Consider the following 17473-nt stretch of genomic DNA (forward strand, 5'->3'; position numbering starts at 1 on the left):
GAATGATGGTTGTGATTTAAGCCATGCATGGGGCATATATCCTTCATGGATGGAGAGTCAATGGGTTACAGCTTGGACAGACACAGCACACGATTGAAATGAAGTTGAACACTGGGATGTGCTTCAGACACAGTTCTTGCTATTGTGCTATATAACAAGCTGTCAGTCTTTTCATTCAGGCACCATGATGTAGAATGGAAAAACATCCAGGCAGGTTGTTAATACCATTTGCAAGGGAGCTTAGCCTCATGGACATAGTATACCAATTCAGGGCACTTGGTATAGTGTACACATCAGTTCCGGGGTCTTGACACATGTTTAGGATAGAGATTCATCACTCTTCAGTGCCACTTCCACATCAGTGATTTTCAACCACCATTCTTTCTGTAAAATTATTACATTCTTGATCATGTATACAGCTTATTTCAGCCTTGGATTCCTTGTCTACAAGAGCAAATCCATTTTGGTCCTATCTCAGGATCCCCCCCCCAGGAATATAGTTAAAAACACATGTGAAGAGGTTCTATTTCCCACAACAACGTGCCTGGAAATTATCTTTGCAACAGTGAAACGGGTCTGTTTCCCTCAACAACATTCCAGGAAGTGATCTTACCAGCTTCAGTCCTCGCAATGAGATCACTTCTCAGCTGTTGGGAAAATCTTACTTGGCTTCCTTTGCTGTCCAGCATACAGGAATCATGATGTTTGTTTATGTCAGCATTGCAGGCTGTTGTGCCCAAGACCAACCAGTATTCCCAGAAATCAGCATTGCAGGCTGTTGTGCCCAAGACCAGCCAGTATTCCCAGAAATCAGCATTGCAGGCTTTTGTGCCCAAGACCAGCCAGTATTCCCAGAAATCAGCATTGCAGGCTGTTGTGCCCAAGACCAGCCAGTATTCCCATTAATCAGCATTGCAGGCTGTTGTGCCCAAGACCAGCCAGTATTCCCAGAAATCAGCATTGCAGGCTGTTGTGCCCAAGACCAGCCAGTATTCCCAGAAATCAGCATTGCAGGCTGTTGTGCCCAAGACCAGCCTGTATTCACAGAAATCAGCAGATCATGATCTCCTCAGAACTGACTATTACACATCATTCTCTTGGAGATGCAGACCATAATGAATACATTTCTTTGGCGTCAGGAGACATTGTATGGAAAGGGCATACTCATTCTGTTTGAACATCTCCACTGTTGTGAAATATCTCAAAAGGCAAGGGGGCACACCAAATCGCCAGATGTTTGCCGCCAAGTTTGGATATCTCAGTTGGTGTCGTCAATGATAAGTCCTTGTTGAAGTCTGTCAGAGTCCTTGCGGGCAGATGTTTTGCAGGCTGTTGTGCCCAAGACCAGCCAGTATTCCCAGAAATCAGCATTGCAGGCTGTTGTGCCCAAGACCAGCCAGTATTCCCAGAAATCAGCATTGCAGGCTGTTGTGCCCAAGACCAGCCTGTGTTCCCAGAAATCAGCATTGCAGGCTGTTGTGCCCAAGACCAGCCTGTATTCCCAGAAATCAGCAGATCATGATCTCCTCAGAACTGACTATTACACATCATTCTCTTGGAGATGCAGACCATAATGAATACATTTCTTTGGCATCAGGAGACATTGTATGGAAAGGGCATACTCATTCTGTTTGAACATCTCCACTGTTGTGAAATATCTCAAAAGGCAAGGGGGCGCACCAAATCGCCAGATGTTTGACCCCAGGTTTGGATATCTCAGTTGGTGTCGTCAATGATAAGTCCTTGTTGAAATCTGTCAAAGTCCTTGCGGGCAGATGTTTTGGCAGACTCAATATCCCATTGGAGTGAACCAATCCATACTGATTGGTTGAATCATACCTTAGTATTCAGTCAGATCTGAACCTGCCATTGCTGATGACCCAGGGATCTTTTAGTGACAAACTGGAATGCATATATAGCCTATCATGTGTTGAGAAATGGTGCTTAACACAACAAACTCTGCTTTGATGGTTAAAATTAGGTTTCTACATAAGGACAATCAGTCCTTTGATGTGAAACCTCTTTTCTTATTGAACCCATCTACAGGAGCTGGATTGGGCTTTGAAGCAGTTCCGGAGGTAAGCGAACTGGTACAAACAGCACGAGTTCATTTCTCTGTACCTTTGAAAGTGAAAAAGTTTGATATTCCAGCTGAGGCTCTATTGTCTTGCACAAGATGGGTTATTCACTTTAGATACAGACAAATAATCCGAATCAATGAAATTATTGCACATTTCAACTCGTGAAGATAGGGCAGTTACCACATGCATTGCATTCAAGTGCGCATGTTCCCTCATGAACCTTATACAAGACATGTGATGGAGAGGAAAGATGACTCCTAACCTACCTCCAGGATCTTTTATCCCAAGGGTTCAGTTTGACCTGACACCTATAGCAGCAGCACAACAGATCATTTGGCTACTTTTCATTGACATGGTTTTCCAACTTCTGCTGGGGGTAGGGAAAACTTTTTCTACTTCTTGCCTGTTATTTTAAGGTATTATGATCAGGTAAAGTAATTAGAGAAGAAATCAATTTTAGGAATAAATTTTGTTTATTTTATAATAGTTACCCAAATGTGCAAATGGAATGCAGAATGAATGTAAATGAAATACTGAATAAACACAAATGAAATGAATGCATTTTGAGAAAAATGGATAGGACAAAGTCACATTTCAGACTGCAGACCCATGAATGATAAATGAAAATGGAATGAAATGTGAATTCATTTCATTAATGGCTTTGATCACAATTTATTTTATTGCAGCCACTTAATTTCCAAGCCTGAAAGGCATTTTGCTTGATAATCCAAGATCAAACGTTTTAAACCGGCAGACATTTTTTCACCCCATACAAGCCATGACAACCCTATTTGATGTGAGAACATAATATCAGGTGGTATAAAACAAAGAACTAAATTTTAGGCATTTGCTGTTTCATTAAGTAAACATTTAATAATACAGTAAACAAAGCTGTCGTTCTCAATCCCTTTAACATTTAAGAGTCAGTAGATTGATTATAATCAGCTTCTTCCAGGGTGCAGGACGGATAAGTGATAAGCCACACCCTATGATATAAATTGATGAATAAAACCAGGTCACAGGCTGTCTGTAATTTGCCCACTCCTGCATAAATGCAGGATGGATAAGTGATTTTTAAAGCCACACCCTATGATATAAATTGATGAATAAAACCAGGTCACAGGCTGTCTGTAATTTACCCACTCCTGCATAAATGCAGGATGGATAAGTGATTTTTAAAGCCACACCCTATGATATAAATTGATGAATAAAACCAGGTCACAGGCTGTCTGTATTTTGCCCACTCCTGCAGTAGATGCCTAATTAATAGAAACATAGATTATCATCATCATGGTTTCATCCTGTGTTTTATTTATTCCCATACAGGATATAGATGAATATTTTCAAAAGAAAAGGGAATGGGCACCTGATTATTCCAAGATTATAAAAGAAACATCATCCGTGAGTATATTTCTATATGAAACAGTTTTCTTTGTGTGCTGTTGACCTTGCCAGTCACACGTGTAAATAGATGCCTTCATGTTTATTTGCATTACAGTTAAACATATCATCAGCTGGTCTATGTTTCTTTCTTTTTGAAAACATACATTTTGTGGAGTATGCATTCCTTTTTAAATGACATTATCTGTGAAGTTGCATACAAAATATTATATTAATATTTCCTAAACTTTTTTTTCCAGAATTTCAACAAAATGGTTTATGCTCAGATGAGTAAGTATTAGCTTTTATGGTGATAAATTTAAATTGAATTATAAACAATAATTTGAAGATGAAAAGAATTAGCTGATTTTTTTAAGAGTAATTAATAAGCAATTATTGAAAGCCATCAGCAGTCATTTTTTTTTAATGCGAATGAAACCATATTCTTTTGGTTTGTGAAACTCAAACGTTTATAGGTATATAATTTAAAACATACATGCTGTTTGTTACATGCTAATATCTTGTTACAAATCCAGGATCACATTGTTTAATTCAGAATCATAAAACTTGATTATTAACCAAGTTGTTGGTTTCATTGTTGATACATTTGGACATGTTAACAAGCTTTACCTGAAGTTGGCATCATTATTGATACATTCATACATGTAAGTAAGCTTGATCTGGAGTTGGTATGATTGTTGATACATTCATACTTGTAAGTTAGCTTGACCTGGAGTTGGTATGATTGTTGATACATTCATACTTGTAAGTTAGCTTCACCTGGAGTTGGTATGATTGTTGATACATTCATACATGTAAGTAAGCTTGATCTGGAGTTGGTATGATTGTTGATACATTCATGCTTGTAAGTTAGCTTGACCTGGAGTTGGTATGATTGTTGATACATTCATACTTGTAAGTTAGCTTCACCTGGAGTTGGTATGATTGTTGATACATTCATACTTGTAAGTTAGCTTCACCTGGAGTTGGTATGATTGTTGATACATTCATACCTGTAAGTTAGCTTGACCTGGAGTTGGTATTTTTATGTATATTTGATTTAATTATATGTGATTTAATTTATATTTATTTGAATTTAATTGTTTGTTTGTCAGTTTTAAATTGTATTTATTTTTCATTACATGCTATTGTAATGTAAATATATTGACCTGAGATGATACTTTTTCCAGAAAATAGTTTGACCTTGACTGTTCATTTTGTAAACACCAGGTGTTGACCTAGATCCTGACCTTGATTCAAAATTAATAGCAACCATATCAATAAGTTCTATTTTTATTTTAAATTGATTGGTTGTTGTTGAGGTCATGATGAGACTACTGTTTTAAGATGTAAACAATTTTTAAATTTTTTATTTCTTAGAGTAAAATGATTGGTTTTCATCAGGGACACACTGTGTGTACGTGATCTTTAACAAGTATATAATTTTGACAAGGTTCTGGAACATGATCACGTGACCTCCATTTTGCATTTTAGAATATGATATAAGCTTTGTTTTGGGGAGATGTTGTCAATAGTTGGGCTCTTACACTGGAAGTTGTATGTTGTGCTGTTTGGAGTTATTTCAAATTACTTGGATTCAAAAGGATTTTTTTAAAATTCTTCCTGGAAAATATGTGTACTCATATGAAATTGTTGAACAAGGACAGCTTTTATAAAAATTTATTCAGATTTCTAGAACAGGAGTGATATTTCTTGTTTCTACAAGGAACTATAGACTTTAACACTACAGATTATCGCATACTTCATCGTCTTCCATCTTGGATTCTTCGGTGGGACTTGAACTTGAAATCATTAGAACATTTTTTTATTAGGACTTTTTATTCTGGGATTATTTTTGGATTTGATTCTTAAAACCATAAGTTCATTTATTTTTTCATTTTTACAGAATTTTTCCAGGAAAATAAATTATCATATTTTTTAAAACTTGTTGTTTTCACTCTTTCTTGTGTTACTGTTTATTCGAGCCTAATCACATAACATAAGAGTATGATTATTGATACATTTATACATGTAAGTAAGCTTGACCTGGAGTTGGTATGATCGTTGATACATTTATAATTGTCAGTAAGCTTGACCTGGAGTTGGTATGATCGTTGATACATTTATAATTGTCAGTAAGCTTGACCTGGAGTTGGTATGATCATTGATACATTTATAATTGTCAGTAAGCTTGACCTGGAGTTGGTATGATCATTGATACATTTATAATTGTCAGTAAGCTTGACCTGGAGTTGGTATGATTGTTGATACATTTATGATTGTCAGTAAACTTGACCTGGAGTTGGTATGATTGTTGATACATTCATACTTGTCACTAAGCTTGACCTAGAGTTGGCATAAATGTTAATACATTCATACTTATCAGCAATTAAAAAGCAATAAATGAAGAAATTAATGCAAATAATCAAGGTATGTATAGTAAAAGAAAGGTTCGCTTAAAAATCATTTCATTGGAATTAACAGGGAATAAATTCTTTTATTTTATGTCATGAAAAAATGAGCATGTTATAATACGACAATATGAACTCAGGATTAGTTTTGTTTATGTTAAATTTTCAAAGTATTTATTTTTAAATCGGCCTCTGAAGCTCTCAATTATTTTTTTCACCCCAGAAAGCCAGATTTACCCAGCAGGTGTAAGAGTCTTTGACCATCTTTATAGTAATGGCCAGTGTAAATACTACTGCAGATTATTGTTCATTCATTGAATGATCCACCACACTATAGCCTCATAAGACAAGCATGTACAATTCAGTCCTTATGATATCTTGCCCATTCACATGTACAACAAATAGTGGACCTTTTGAAGAAAGATAGCTTTTCTTATTTTCAATTTGATGGGTCAGAAAAGGCCTCTGAAACCATCAGATAAATACATTTTTCAACCTAATCATTAGGAGTAGCTTACATAAATTCATTGGTGTGATTATTTACTGTTTTTGAAACCATGCCAGAAGATTTTGAACTCCTGAGCTTGAGTTTAGGTTGGGTTTTCAAAATCAGCCAATCAAATACAATCATGTAAAAGTAATATCAATTGTTATTGATTGAAACAACATCTAAGGCTCAAGTGTTTTGTGATTTCTAGGCCTGGTTATTCCATGTCATATATGGATGTACAGCACTCCCTCACTATAAGGCTGTCTGTTATAAAACAATCCCTGTTAAAAGATGGGTATAATCATCGATCCCATTTCATTATGTACAGACAGTGAAACAGGTAATATTACCATGTTTTCATTGATTTGCATTCCATTCTCAATTCATTTTCATTTTGCCACTTCTTATTGATTTTGTGCTTATCACTTCCATCATTTCCTGTCATGATTACTCATTTGAAACAAAATGGAAATGCATTTATTAAAGATGTTTATTCCATTTTCAAGATTTTTGATGGCAGAGAACCGTAGCTTTCTTGTCTTACCTTATCAGAAGTGTGTTTGATGAAATAGAGGCTGAATGAAATGCAAACGACATCATTGGAATTATAATTACACCTGCAGTACATGTGAACATTATAGTGGTAGAGTATTTGTCAACAAGTTTTTATTTTTTTATTTTGCTCAAATAAGGGGCCCCAGGTGGTCTAATGCTCTCACCTTTACAAATCACTCACACATCTCACCTGTGTCCATGACCGCTTCGGTAGTCCAATGGTTAGAGCGTCTGCCACAGATGCACATGGGTTTGATCCCGGAGTCATACCGGAGACTTACAAAAATGGTACAGACAGCTGCCTCGCTTGGCGTTCAGCATTAAGAGGTTAGTGTTAGGACTGGTCGGTTTGGTGTCAGGATAATGTGACTGGGTGGGACATCATGCTACATGTCTGCAGCATGATGCCCCAGTGCTAGACATCAATATAAAGTGGCACATTGCAGACATCATAGCGATATGACTGAAAAATCACATCACATCACATCACCTGTGTCCATGAGAGTTCAAATCTTGGCTTGACCAATGTAGGTATACAAAAAGGCTTGCCAATTGCTTCTAATGGGTCAGTGGTTCATCCTTCACTAAATACCCTGGTGGTTGCCATGTATATGATGTGCTAAACAATGGTGTTCAATCCCATAAAGTGAAACTTGGCTCAGACAATTACTATTTAGATATAACCACTGACAAAGATATCATCACATCATTGACAGTTGTTTTTTTATGTCTGCCTCGACAGGAACAATGCTATCAGCTGGTAAGGGGTAAAATATTGTTAGTGTGAAAAAGGATCCAGGATTATCATGCAGAAAGGGTTTTTGACCATGGAATTTTAGAATCAGCAAGGAAATAATTTTAAGATCCATTAATTAAATGCACTTATTTTCTGTGATCTTAATTTGCCCTCTCAATTTTCTTCAAATTCCGTTTATCATTTGTTAGCATTCATTCTGCATTTCATTTGTATTCATTCTAAATTTCATTTGTGTTCATTCACCATTCTATTTACATTAATTATGTATTCCATTTTCATTTTTCTGTTAAAAATTACCTGTTTAAGTGTATGTTGTGGTATATTTATAACTGTAATGTAAATAAATATTAGGTTTTCTCATTATATCATGGTGTGCTGTATGGCTGCCATTGACAGGGTTGTAATGTGTGAGTACTGTGCTATGTATGGCTGCCATCGACCGGGTTATAATGTGTGAGTACTGTATTGTGTATAGCTGCCATCGACAGAGTTGTAATGTGTGAGTTCTTTATTGTGTATGACTGCCATTGACAGGGTTGTAATGTGTGAGCACTGTATTATGTATAGCTGCCATCAATAGGGTTCTAATGTGTGAGTTCTGTAATGACCATACATAGAATATCATAATTTTCCAACAAACAAATTTTGCCTTTTCCAAAGTAAGTGCTTCTCTGACATCTAAAATCTTGTTAATTTATATATAATTATTTAAACAACATTTTAACTAAAGGAGTGAAAATGAAGTTTTTCTTGCACGAGTTCTTGTAAAAATTAAAAGAAAAACTTGAATATTAGTGCATTGATTCTGTAGCTATTTAGTAAGATCAAAATGTTTCCCTTTAACACCTGATGAAAGATGGATACCTACTATAACACATGAAAGGGTCATTAGTCACCTGCCCATTATGCATGGCTTTGACTGGGGTCTAGGTTTCCTTCCCTCTGTTTACAAAGACAACTGCTTGACATCACTTTGATCATTTATGGATGCAAAATAGGTAAGGTGTAGTCTTGTTGAGCCGGCAACGGCAGAAGCTTGACATGGTGATCACTTTAGCTTGTGTGGGTCTTTCTGTATGGTTATCCAAATCCTAAGAGTTCAAGCATTTTGCTTTCCTCTTTCCAGTATCATTTTATTACACCATCTTCAGATTTGGAATGTTGCTTCAGTATGCCTTTATCGTTATATAGCTAAATAGATGTCATTATTATCAAAGCTTGGGAGTCAACATGGGAGTGGAAATATATATAGCTAAATAAATGCCATTGTTATCAAAGCTTGGTAGTAGACATGGGAGTTGGCATTGATATGGCTAAATAAATGCACTTATTATCAAAGCTTGGAGTGGGCATTGATATACCTAAATAAATGCCATTATTATCAAAGCTTGGTAGAAGGCATGGGAGTGGGCATTGAAATAGCTAAATAAATGCCCTTGTTTAGGAGTGGGCATTGAAATAGCTAAATAAATGCCCTTGTTTGGGAGTGGGCATTGATATAGCTAAATAAATGCCATTATTATCAAAGCTTGGTAGAAGGCATGGGAGTGGGCATTGATATAGCTAAATAAATGCACTTGTTTGGGAGTGGGCATTGATATAGCTAAATAAACACTTATCAAAGCTTGTAGTGGGCATTGATATGCCTAAATAAATGCGATTTATTATCAAAGCATTGAAGTGGGTATGTGAGTTGGCATACATACATCTTATTATCAAAGTTTTCGAATGGGCAGTGATATAGCTAAATAAATGTCATTATTATCCATGCTTAGAAGTGGTTTCAGTATGCAGGCCACAGTCCCACAAAACTGTCACTTTGATGGGGCATGCATATTGGTTAGTACCATCCCACCAAAAGAGAGCATCTGTGATTGGGCATGCATGGTTAGCACATTCCCAAAAACGTGTGTCACTCTGATGGGACATGTATATAAGGTCAGCACCATTGCACCAAAGAGTATCATTGTGATCGGGTATGCATATTAGTCAGCACAATCCAACAAAAGTGTGTCACTGTGATGGGGCATGTATATTAGTTATCTCAATCCCACAGAATTGTGTCACTGTCAAAGGGCATGCTTAATGGTCAGCATCATCCCACCAACAGCATGTCATTGTGATTGAGCATGCATATTGGTCAGCACATTCCCACCAAAAGAATGTCACTCTAATGGGGCATACACTTTCCATGTACACATTTCAAGTTCTCTGGGCATTTTAATGTTTTCCCTGATCAGGGACCTTTCATGGCTTAATTCCAAAGTCTACTGTATCACATGTCATTACTATACAAGATCATGTTACATTTTTTATTACAGGATTAGGAACGTGTTTTGAGCATGTGTCAACCGCATTAAACTTCTCTGGACTCAACAGAGACGAGGAATCCATAAAAGTTAATAGGTATACACATTTTTTTAAATAATGTTCAGTAACAAAAATTAATATTTGTCTTATTTATATTATCAGTGATCGTAATTAACCAAATCATTTATTGATATTTTTATTTAAAAAAACAAATATTTGGAAAGTAAACTGTTGATTCTAAGTTTCATTAGTGTTATTTCAAATAATATATTTGTATCTGTGAAAAGTTAGAAGAACCTCAATATTAGTGGGAAAATATATGAAAATGAAGGTTATACATCACCATAGAAATGTTATGTATCATTAGATTCTTGGTCAGATTTTGCTCACATTAAATACACTTGTAGCACAGGCTGGAGGGTACCATACATTGGTGGTTCTTTATAAGAAATTTCATCTTCTTTAGCTTATTTTATGATACAATTCAAGACTGTGTAAATTATGTACATTTTGTGAGGTACAATTTAATTTGTATTTCTTGTGTACCACTAACCACAAATTAACAGACCCAAGTAATAATAATGATCCTTTTGTTGAAAAATTAAGTCCATTCCCCAGTCTACACAAACAGTGACCCGTCCATGTAAACAATAGGTCCCATCCCCAATCCACACAATCAATGACTGATCTGTGGAAAAAATAGGTCCCTTCCCCAATCCAAACAAACAGTGACCCATCCATGGAAAGAATGGGTCCCTTCCCCAATCCACACAAACAATGACCCATCTATGGAAACAATAGGTCCCTTCTGCAATCCACACAAACTGTGACCCATTCATGGTAACAATAGGTACCTTCTCCAATCCACACAAACAATGACCCATCCCTGGAAAAAATAGGTCACTTCCCCAATCCACACAAACAATGACCTATCCATGGAAACAATAGGTCCCTTCACCAATCCACACAAACAATGACCCATCCATGGAAAAAATATGTCCCTTCCCCAATCCACACAAACAATGACCCATCCATGGAAACAATAGGTCCCTTCCCCAATCCACACAAACAATGACCCATCCGTGGAAACAATACGTCCCTTCCCCAATCCACACAAACAATGATGCATCAATGGAAACAATACGTCCCTTCCCCAATCCACACAAACAATGACCCATCCATGGAAAAAATAGGTCCCTTCCCCAATCCACACAAACAATGACCCATCCATGGAAACAATAGGTCCCTTCCCCAATCCACACAAACAATGACCCATCCGTGGAAACAATACGTCCCTTCCCCAATCCACACAAACAATGATGCATCAATGGAAACAATACATCCCTTCCCCAATCCACACAAACAATGACCCATCCATGGAAACAATAGATCCCTTCCCCAATCCACACAAACAGTGACCCATCCATGGAAACAATAGATCCTCTTCTCAAACCCATAAGTTTCAGTATTGATGCAAATGTCATTTTTCAAAAGTCACAAAATGTATAAAAAAAATTATTTAAAAGAAATTAACATTATGTTTCTCAATAATATAAGGTACAGAATTTCATAAAATAAGTGTTACATCTTAGACATGGTTTTCCAAAAATTCTGTACTAATTGTAAGTTGCTTATTCTCATTTATTTTGAAACACCAAATAGGGGCACTTTATTTCCACATCAATTGAGATCATTCGTTATAGCTACTCTGTGCAAAATTAACTTATGTTTGGTTCAGAAAATTATGTAACATAAGATATCAGTGAGATCTTTGTCATACAATATTCCCAGCATGAATGAAAATATCCAAATGATATTGTGAATTTGTGATAAGAAAGGCACCAAAGAGCCAATCTTACTTACTATATTGATCCTGAAGATCAGTATATGAAAACTATAATCATTAAATGGTTGGAGATGCAACAGGATGCCGTGTTTGCTTCAGTACCAAAGATTTATAAAACATCCAAGACCTCTCTCATTGAATGAACAGAAACTTAAATGATTCACAATAATTTGATAGAAATTTTTTCATCCTTATTTTGCAGTTTTATTCGGTTAGCATTTTTAATTTGGGTAATTTAGATTTTGATTTCCTTTGTTACATCTATGAAAGAATTTTTCTTTCTCATGTGACATTTGTAGGATCATGCATGGTCTAATTTCATCTGAGACAAATGATGTATGTGGGGTCATTTTCTTCTATTTTCTATTATTCTTATAAATTGTTACCATTGATTTGTTCTTTTTGTTTTTGTTTTTATGGAAGAAATGTGGTGTCAAACCCACTTACATTTTATCACTGCATGGACTGGGACAGAGGGGTGCATGCCACATCATAGTTATTCTGTAGGCACTTAACATGATGGTTTTACTTGTTTGGTTGCACATGACAACTCTCCTTTTTTTCTGAAAGAAATACTGTTATGAAATTGTCCTAAATCCAACATATAATTTTTAAAAAATTTATTTTGAAAACAATGGATTAGACACAATCTAGACTGGTTATCCAGCTTGAACAGAGCCTGGAAACACTGAAATTCTCCTAAAAATCAACTGTGACACTCAAACCATTTCTAAATTGATTTAAAGGAAAATACCATATAAGTTTACTGTTTTACCAATTGATCTAGGGGCCCCGAGTGGCCAAGTGATTTAAAGCGTGCACCGTTCCGGATCACTGCAATCTCACCTCTGTCTGTGTGGGTTCAAGTCTCAGGCTCAGCTAATGTGGGTACGTGAGAAAGCTTGCCAGTTCTTCTTCCACCAGTTATACTGGCCACCATGTATAGCCTATCTTGTGCTGAAAAATGGCATTAAACCCTACAACAACAAGAACAATAACCAATTGATCGATACTATTCTCCATCTTTTCAGAGCAAAATTTCCATATACAAATGCTTGTTTACAGATATAATTAAGAATCTAGGCATATTTCCTTTTTGTCAGTCAATCAGTAAAAAAGCATGTGTTGTATGTTGTGAGGCTGTTGCAAATGGGTTCCATAAATGTTGCAAAATAAACACCACTTGATGTAGACCCTGTTGGCTATTTTACCAGTTGCTTCTGATATTTTATAAGAATCCGAGATGGAATATTCTGATGTCAGACTGATTTTAAAAAATTCTGAAAATTATGTCATAAATTCTGTTGGTGCTGTCTTTTTATGATTTGTGTAATAAATTAGGTAAGTGCATGTATTTTCCACACAGCATCAAATATGTTTGTCAGCTTGTAAGATTGGCATAAAAGTTATCCAATTTGGGAACATAACACTTATGTTATGAATGTTACGTCCAAACATGGTGAAGAATAATTTGTTAATTTATTATTTCATGGCATGATTTTGAATGTGCACAGTTATGTTTTCGCAATAAACTGAATGCAAGTGATGTCTCTCTTCCAGAACAGCAGGGCATTTTGTTGGTAATTAATCATGACACCCACATTGTGGTAAATTGGAAATGTCCTTAGGATTTTGCAGTAAAATATTAGCTTTTAAATTTATTTACTGATAATCAAGTAAATACCTGTCAGTGTTATCTTGCTGTTTTTGACTGCAAATGACCTACTTACCAGCTTTAAGTTTTGTTGCCAATTTCAGGAAAGACGAATATTTTAGGCAAACGTAACACTTATTTTATGACATCAAATTCTATATGCATACTATAACTTGTATGAGCTGCTGATTAATTCTAATTTTGATGTACACAGTCTTTCCATGAAATATAAACAAGTATTTTCATGTATAATGATCGTAATTGATCTGTTACACCATAAAAAGCCAAAAATACATGGTAAGCATTTCTATACTCCATGTTTTGTAAATGTTTACAGCAGTACATGCAATCCATTATGTGTTATATAGTCTGATACTGTAAATCTGACACAGATCTTTTCAATGAAATTTGGTTAAGCACAGAAATGGGTTTCATTTTGAATGACTTTCAAGGAATCTCATCTTTTCTAATACAACAATAGTAAGGGCCCCGAGTGGCCGAGTGGTCAACAGCGCTGTCCGTTACGGATCAGTGCCATCTCACCTCTGTCTGCATGGGTTCGAGTCTCAGATTCGGCTAATGTGGATATGTGAGAAAGCTTGCCAGTAGTTTCTCGTGGGTCAGTGGTTCTTTTCAGGGTTTTCCCGGGTTCTTCCTCCACAAATAATACTGGCCGCCATGTATAGCCTATCGTGTGCTGAAAAATGGCGTTAAACCCTACAACAAGAACAATAGTCAACTTAAAAGAAATTAGATGAATTATGATATATTGTATTTAACTTAAGTCATGAAAAGTATTAAATGAAGATACAGTAACATAGCACTAACCTTTGACCCCTTAATTTGGGTGTTCAGTATTAGCAGTTACTAACCTTTGACCCCTTAATTTGGGCGTTCAGTATTAGCAGTTACTAACCTTTGACCCCTTAATTTGGGTATAAGTAATAGCAGTTTAATGTCCATGCCATAATGAAAAGTATTAGATGAATATACTGTAACATAGCACCATCCTTTGACCTCTCGTACCATTCATCTGACTTTGGTTATTCAGCCATTGCTTTTTATTGATTATGTTATTTCCGTCATGAACCTTAGATTTAACTTAAGTCAGTTTTATTTCCTCCTCAGCTTATATCCATCACCACATGTGACCCCATTAAGTATGTTTAGCAATAATAATAAGGATGATTTTCTTTGAATATAATGTGCTGAAAGGCTTTTGGTTCATGTTTATGTATGTTCATGCAGTATTATTGAGAAGGAAATTTCTGATGGGTTTTTATATTTTGGTATTTTTTTTGCAGATTACTAGTAACTTTGTCAAGAGCTACAGAAGATTCCAAGGTAAAGCTATTCGTTGTTTTCAAATATTGAAGAAAATTGTTGGAAGCCTAATTGTTATTGTTACAATTGAAATAATTTTAGATTTAATGCCATAGAATTAATTTTCAACCTTTTACAGAAAATCTGAATTTTAACTTTGATTTGATTCATCTACTTTGTTAAAAATCTAATAATCTTTAAGTGCCAAACTTTAAATTGCAATGATAGTTAGTGAGCACAGTTTTTTTTTTTTCCTTGGAGTGCTTTTGATACACTGACCAAATATGTTTGTTGCAACCATGAAATAATAAAATAAAACCCTGATTTTGTTTAGATGTGCAAATGGTTAAGTTAAAAGCAGAAATTGGCAACCTTCTTTGCCGTCACACATAAGCACTCAAACTTTAGGTAAACATGGTGCTCCCTGCCATTTTATTTCACAATGAAAATTGTGCCTATCAAAATAGCCTTGAAACATTCAATATGCCATTGTAACCATCTTAAAAATCTTGCATTATCAATAACGGTTGGTGACTGCTCTGGTGGCCTAATTGGTTAGAGCATCCACCTCAGATGCGGGAGGTCATTGGTTCGAACACCAGTCAAGTCATAACAAGGACATAAAAATGGTACTAGTAGCTGCCTCACTTGGTACTCAGTATTAAAAAGTTAATTTTAGGACTGGTCGGCCTGGTATTGGGATAATGTGAATGGGTGGGATATGATGCTACATGTCTGTGGCATGCTGCCCCAGTGCTAGACATAATTATAAACTGCCACACTGCAGACATAGCGATATGACTTAAAAATTGTTAAAGCTGCATTAAAAATCAAATCACACACCTGATCAGTTGGTCATATTGACATGGGGATTGCACTGAAATTCTTCATATGATGTGTAGCTGGTCCTAAATGAAAAATGGTGCTAATCTGACATGCAGTATGATCTCAAGGATGACTTTCTAGTTATTACCAATCCTCCAGAACAGATGGTTGTGTTTACATGGATTTTTTTGCTAAAAGATTTTTGATTGTCTAATTGGTCCTATATGAAAATGGTACCAATCAGACTTCCATCATCACTGCCAAATCTTTTTATCACTCCTAAACAGATGCCCATAGTTACATGAAGTTTTCACCAAAAAAGTTTTCCAATCTTGTCTGATTAGTACAGATTGGAAAATAATGTTGATCTGACATATTGTATGGCAGGCTTTGTGGCCATTGTAAAAATCTTGTTATGGCAAATTCTTCTAACTGGATGGTCATATTGATATGTGGTTTTCACTGAAATGCTTCTCATTGTATGTAGTTTGTCCTAATAGAAAATTATGCCACTGTGACCTGCCAAAATGTGAAGCTATTTCTCCAGATTGGGTCACCTTATTGACATTTTGATATATAAACTTAACATACTTTCAGTATAAAGCAGTCCCTGTATGAAAGTCATACTGATACAACCTCCAAAGTGGCTGTCTTGACTGCCATCCTAAAATCTAGAAAACCTGGTCTGTTTCCCTCCTGTATAGATTGTCATGAATTTGTGGTTGTCCCCAAAAGATTTCTTATGATGTCTAGCTGGTTCTAAATTAAAATTATACCATATCTGACATTATATATGTGAAAATGTGATGGGCAAAACCCTGATGTGTATGCTTTTTATTCAGCATGGTCTAGAAATGTTGTCAGCCAGTGCAGAGAAGACGCTGGGATTTGAACTTGACTTGAATGCAAGATACATGGATTCTGTAAAGGTAATGGTTTCAGCAGAAGAATAATGACGGTTCTGTTCGAGAGTTTGACATTTCTGCATAAAAATAACGTTTAACAAAATAGGGACTGATTGATGAATTTTAAAATCAGCTGGTAGCCCAACTACCTACGCTGAAGATAATCTGATTTGGTTTGATTTCATTTTGTTGTTTTACATTACAGTGACACTTGAAACATTATACCATTGTAAAGAAATAGGAGTAAATTACCTGTCCAAGGGTGCTATTGTGGCTGACTCAGTCTGCTCAAATGATTGGATTTGAACCTGCATTCATCTAATTGTGAGTCCAGTCCATTTACAACTGAGAATGTTGGTGACCCAGCTAAAATTCATTATTAGAGAGAAGGTGTTTTAATTTGAAAATTGATACAAGTCAGTAATATATACATTCTTTAGTGAAATGTTTTTACTACAATGTTTTGAAAAAATGTATAACAAATCACTAGTCTGATATCATTTACTGGCCTGATGGACACTCCTGAGATCTGGATAGAAGATTCATCCAAACCTGCCTGAGAATACACTCACCATGTTCTATGGTAACCATTGATACTGTATATCAGAGATGCTACCAGGGTGCACAAATGCAAATCACGAAAAAAATGTATGCATTTGTGCAGTTTGATACCAGTGATGCATAAGAACTCCCACAAACAAGTTCCAACTCACTCATATGAAAATGCACTTGACTGCTATAATAAACTGAATAAATAAGAATACAAAAGATATTAAAATAGTAAGAATACCATTTTGATCAAAATATGCTAATTTAGGTCAATACAATAGGATGCTTAGAAATCCCCCTTATTATATATAGCAACAAATAAACGTACCCTACACTGGCTATCCATTCGATCCAGAATCAAACACAAAATTTGTTCTCTATGCTACA

General features: G+C 35.7%; 1 protein-coding gene across 1 annotated transcript in view; it reads left to right on the forward strand.

Annotated features, from left to right (window-relative positions):
* LOC149800321 (sorting nexin-32-like) overlaps window positions 1-17473 on the forward strand; it is a 67469-nt gene that overhangs the window by 33399 nt on the left and 16597 nt on the right. The window contains exons 7-11 of the mRNA XM_089959908.1: window positions 3408-3482; window positions 3722-3752; window positions 9996-10080; window positions 14789-14828; window positions 16475-16561. Coding sequence (XP_089816034.1) covers window positions 3408-3482; window positions 3722-3752; window positions 9996-10080; window positions 14789-14828; window positions 16475-16561 — 318 coding nt within the window. The remainder of the gene's footprint in view (window positions 1-3407; window positions 3483-3721; window positions 3753-9995; window positions 10081-14788; window positions 14829-16474; window positions 16562-17473) is intronic.

The sequence above is a fragment of the Sinohyriopsis cumingii genome, chromosome 5 (assembly GCF_028554795.1).
Source record: "Sinohyriopsis cumingii isolate HCF-2022 chromosome 5, ASM2855479v2, whole genome shotgun sequence".
Taxonomy (NCBI): domain Eukaryota; kingdom Metazoa; phylum Mollusca; class Bivalvia; order Unionida; family Unionidae; genus Sinohyriopsis; species Sinohyriopsis cumingii.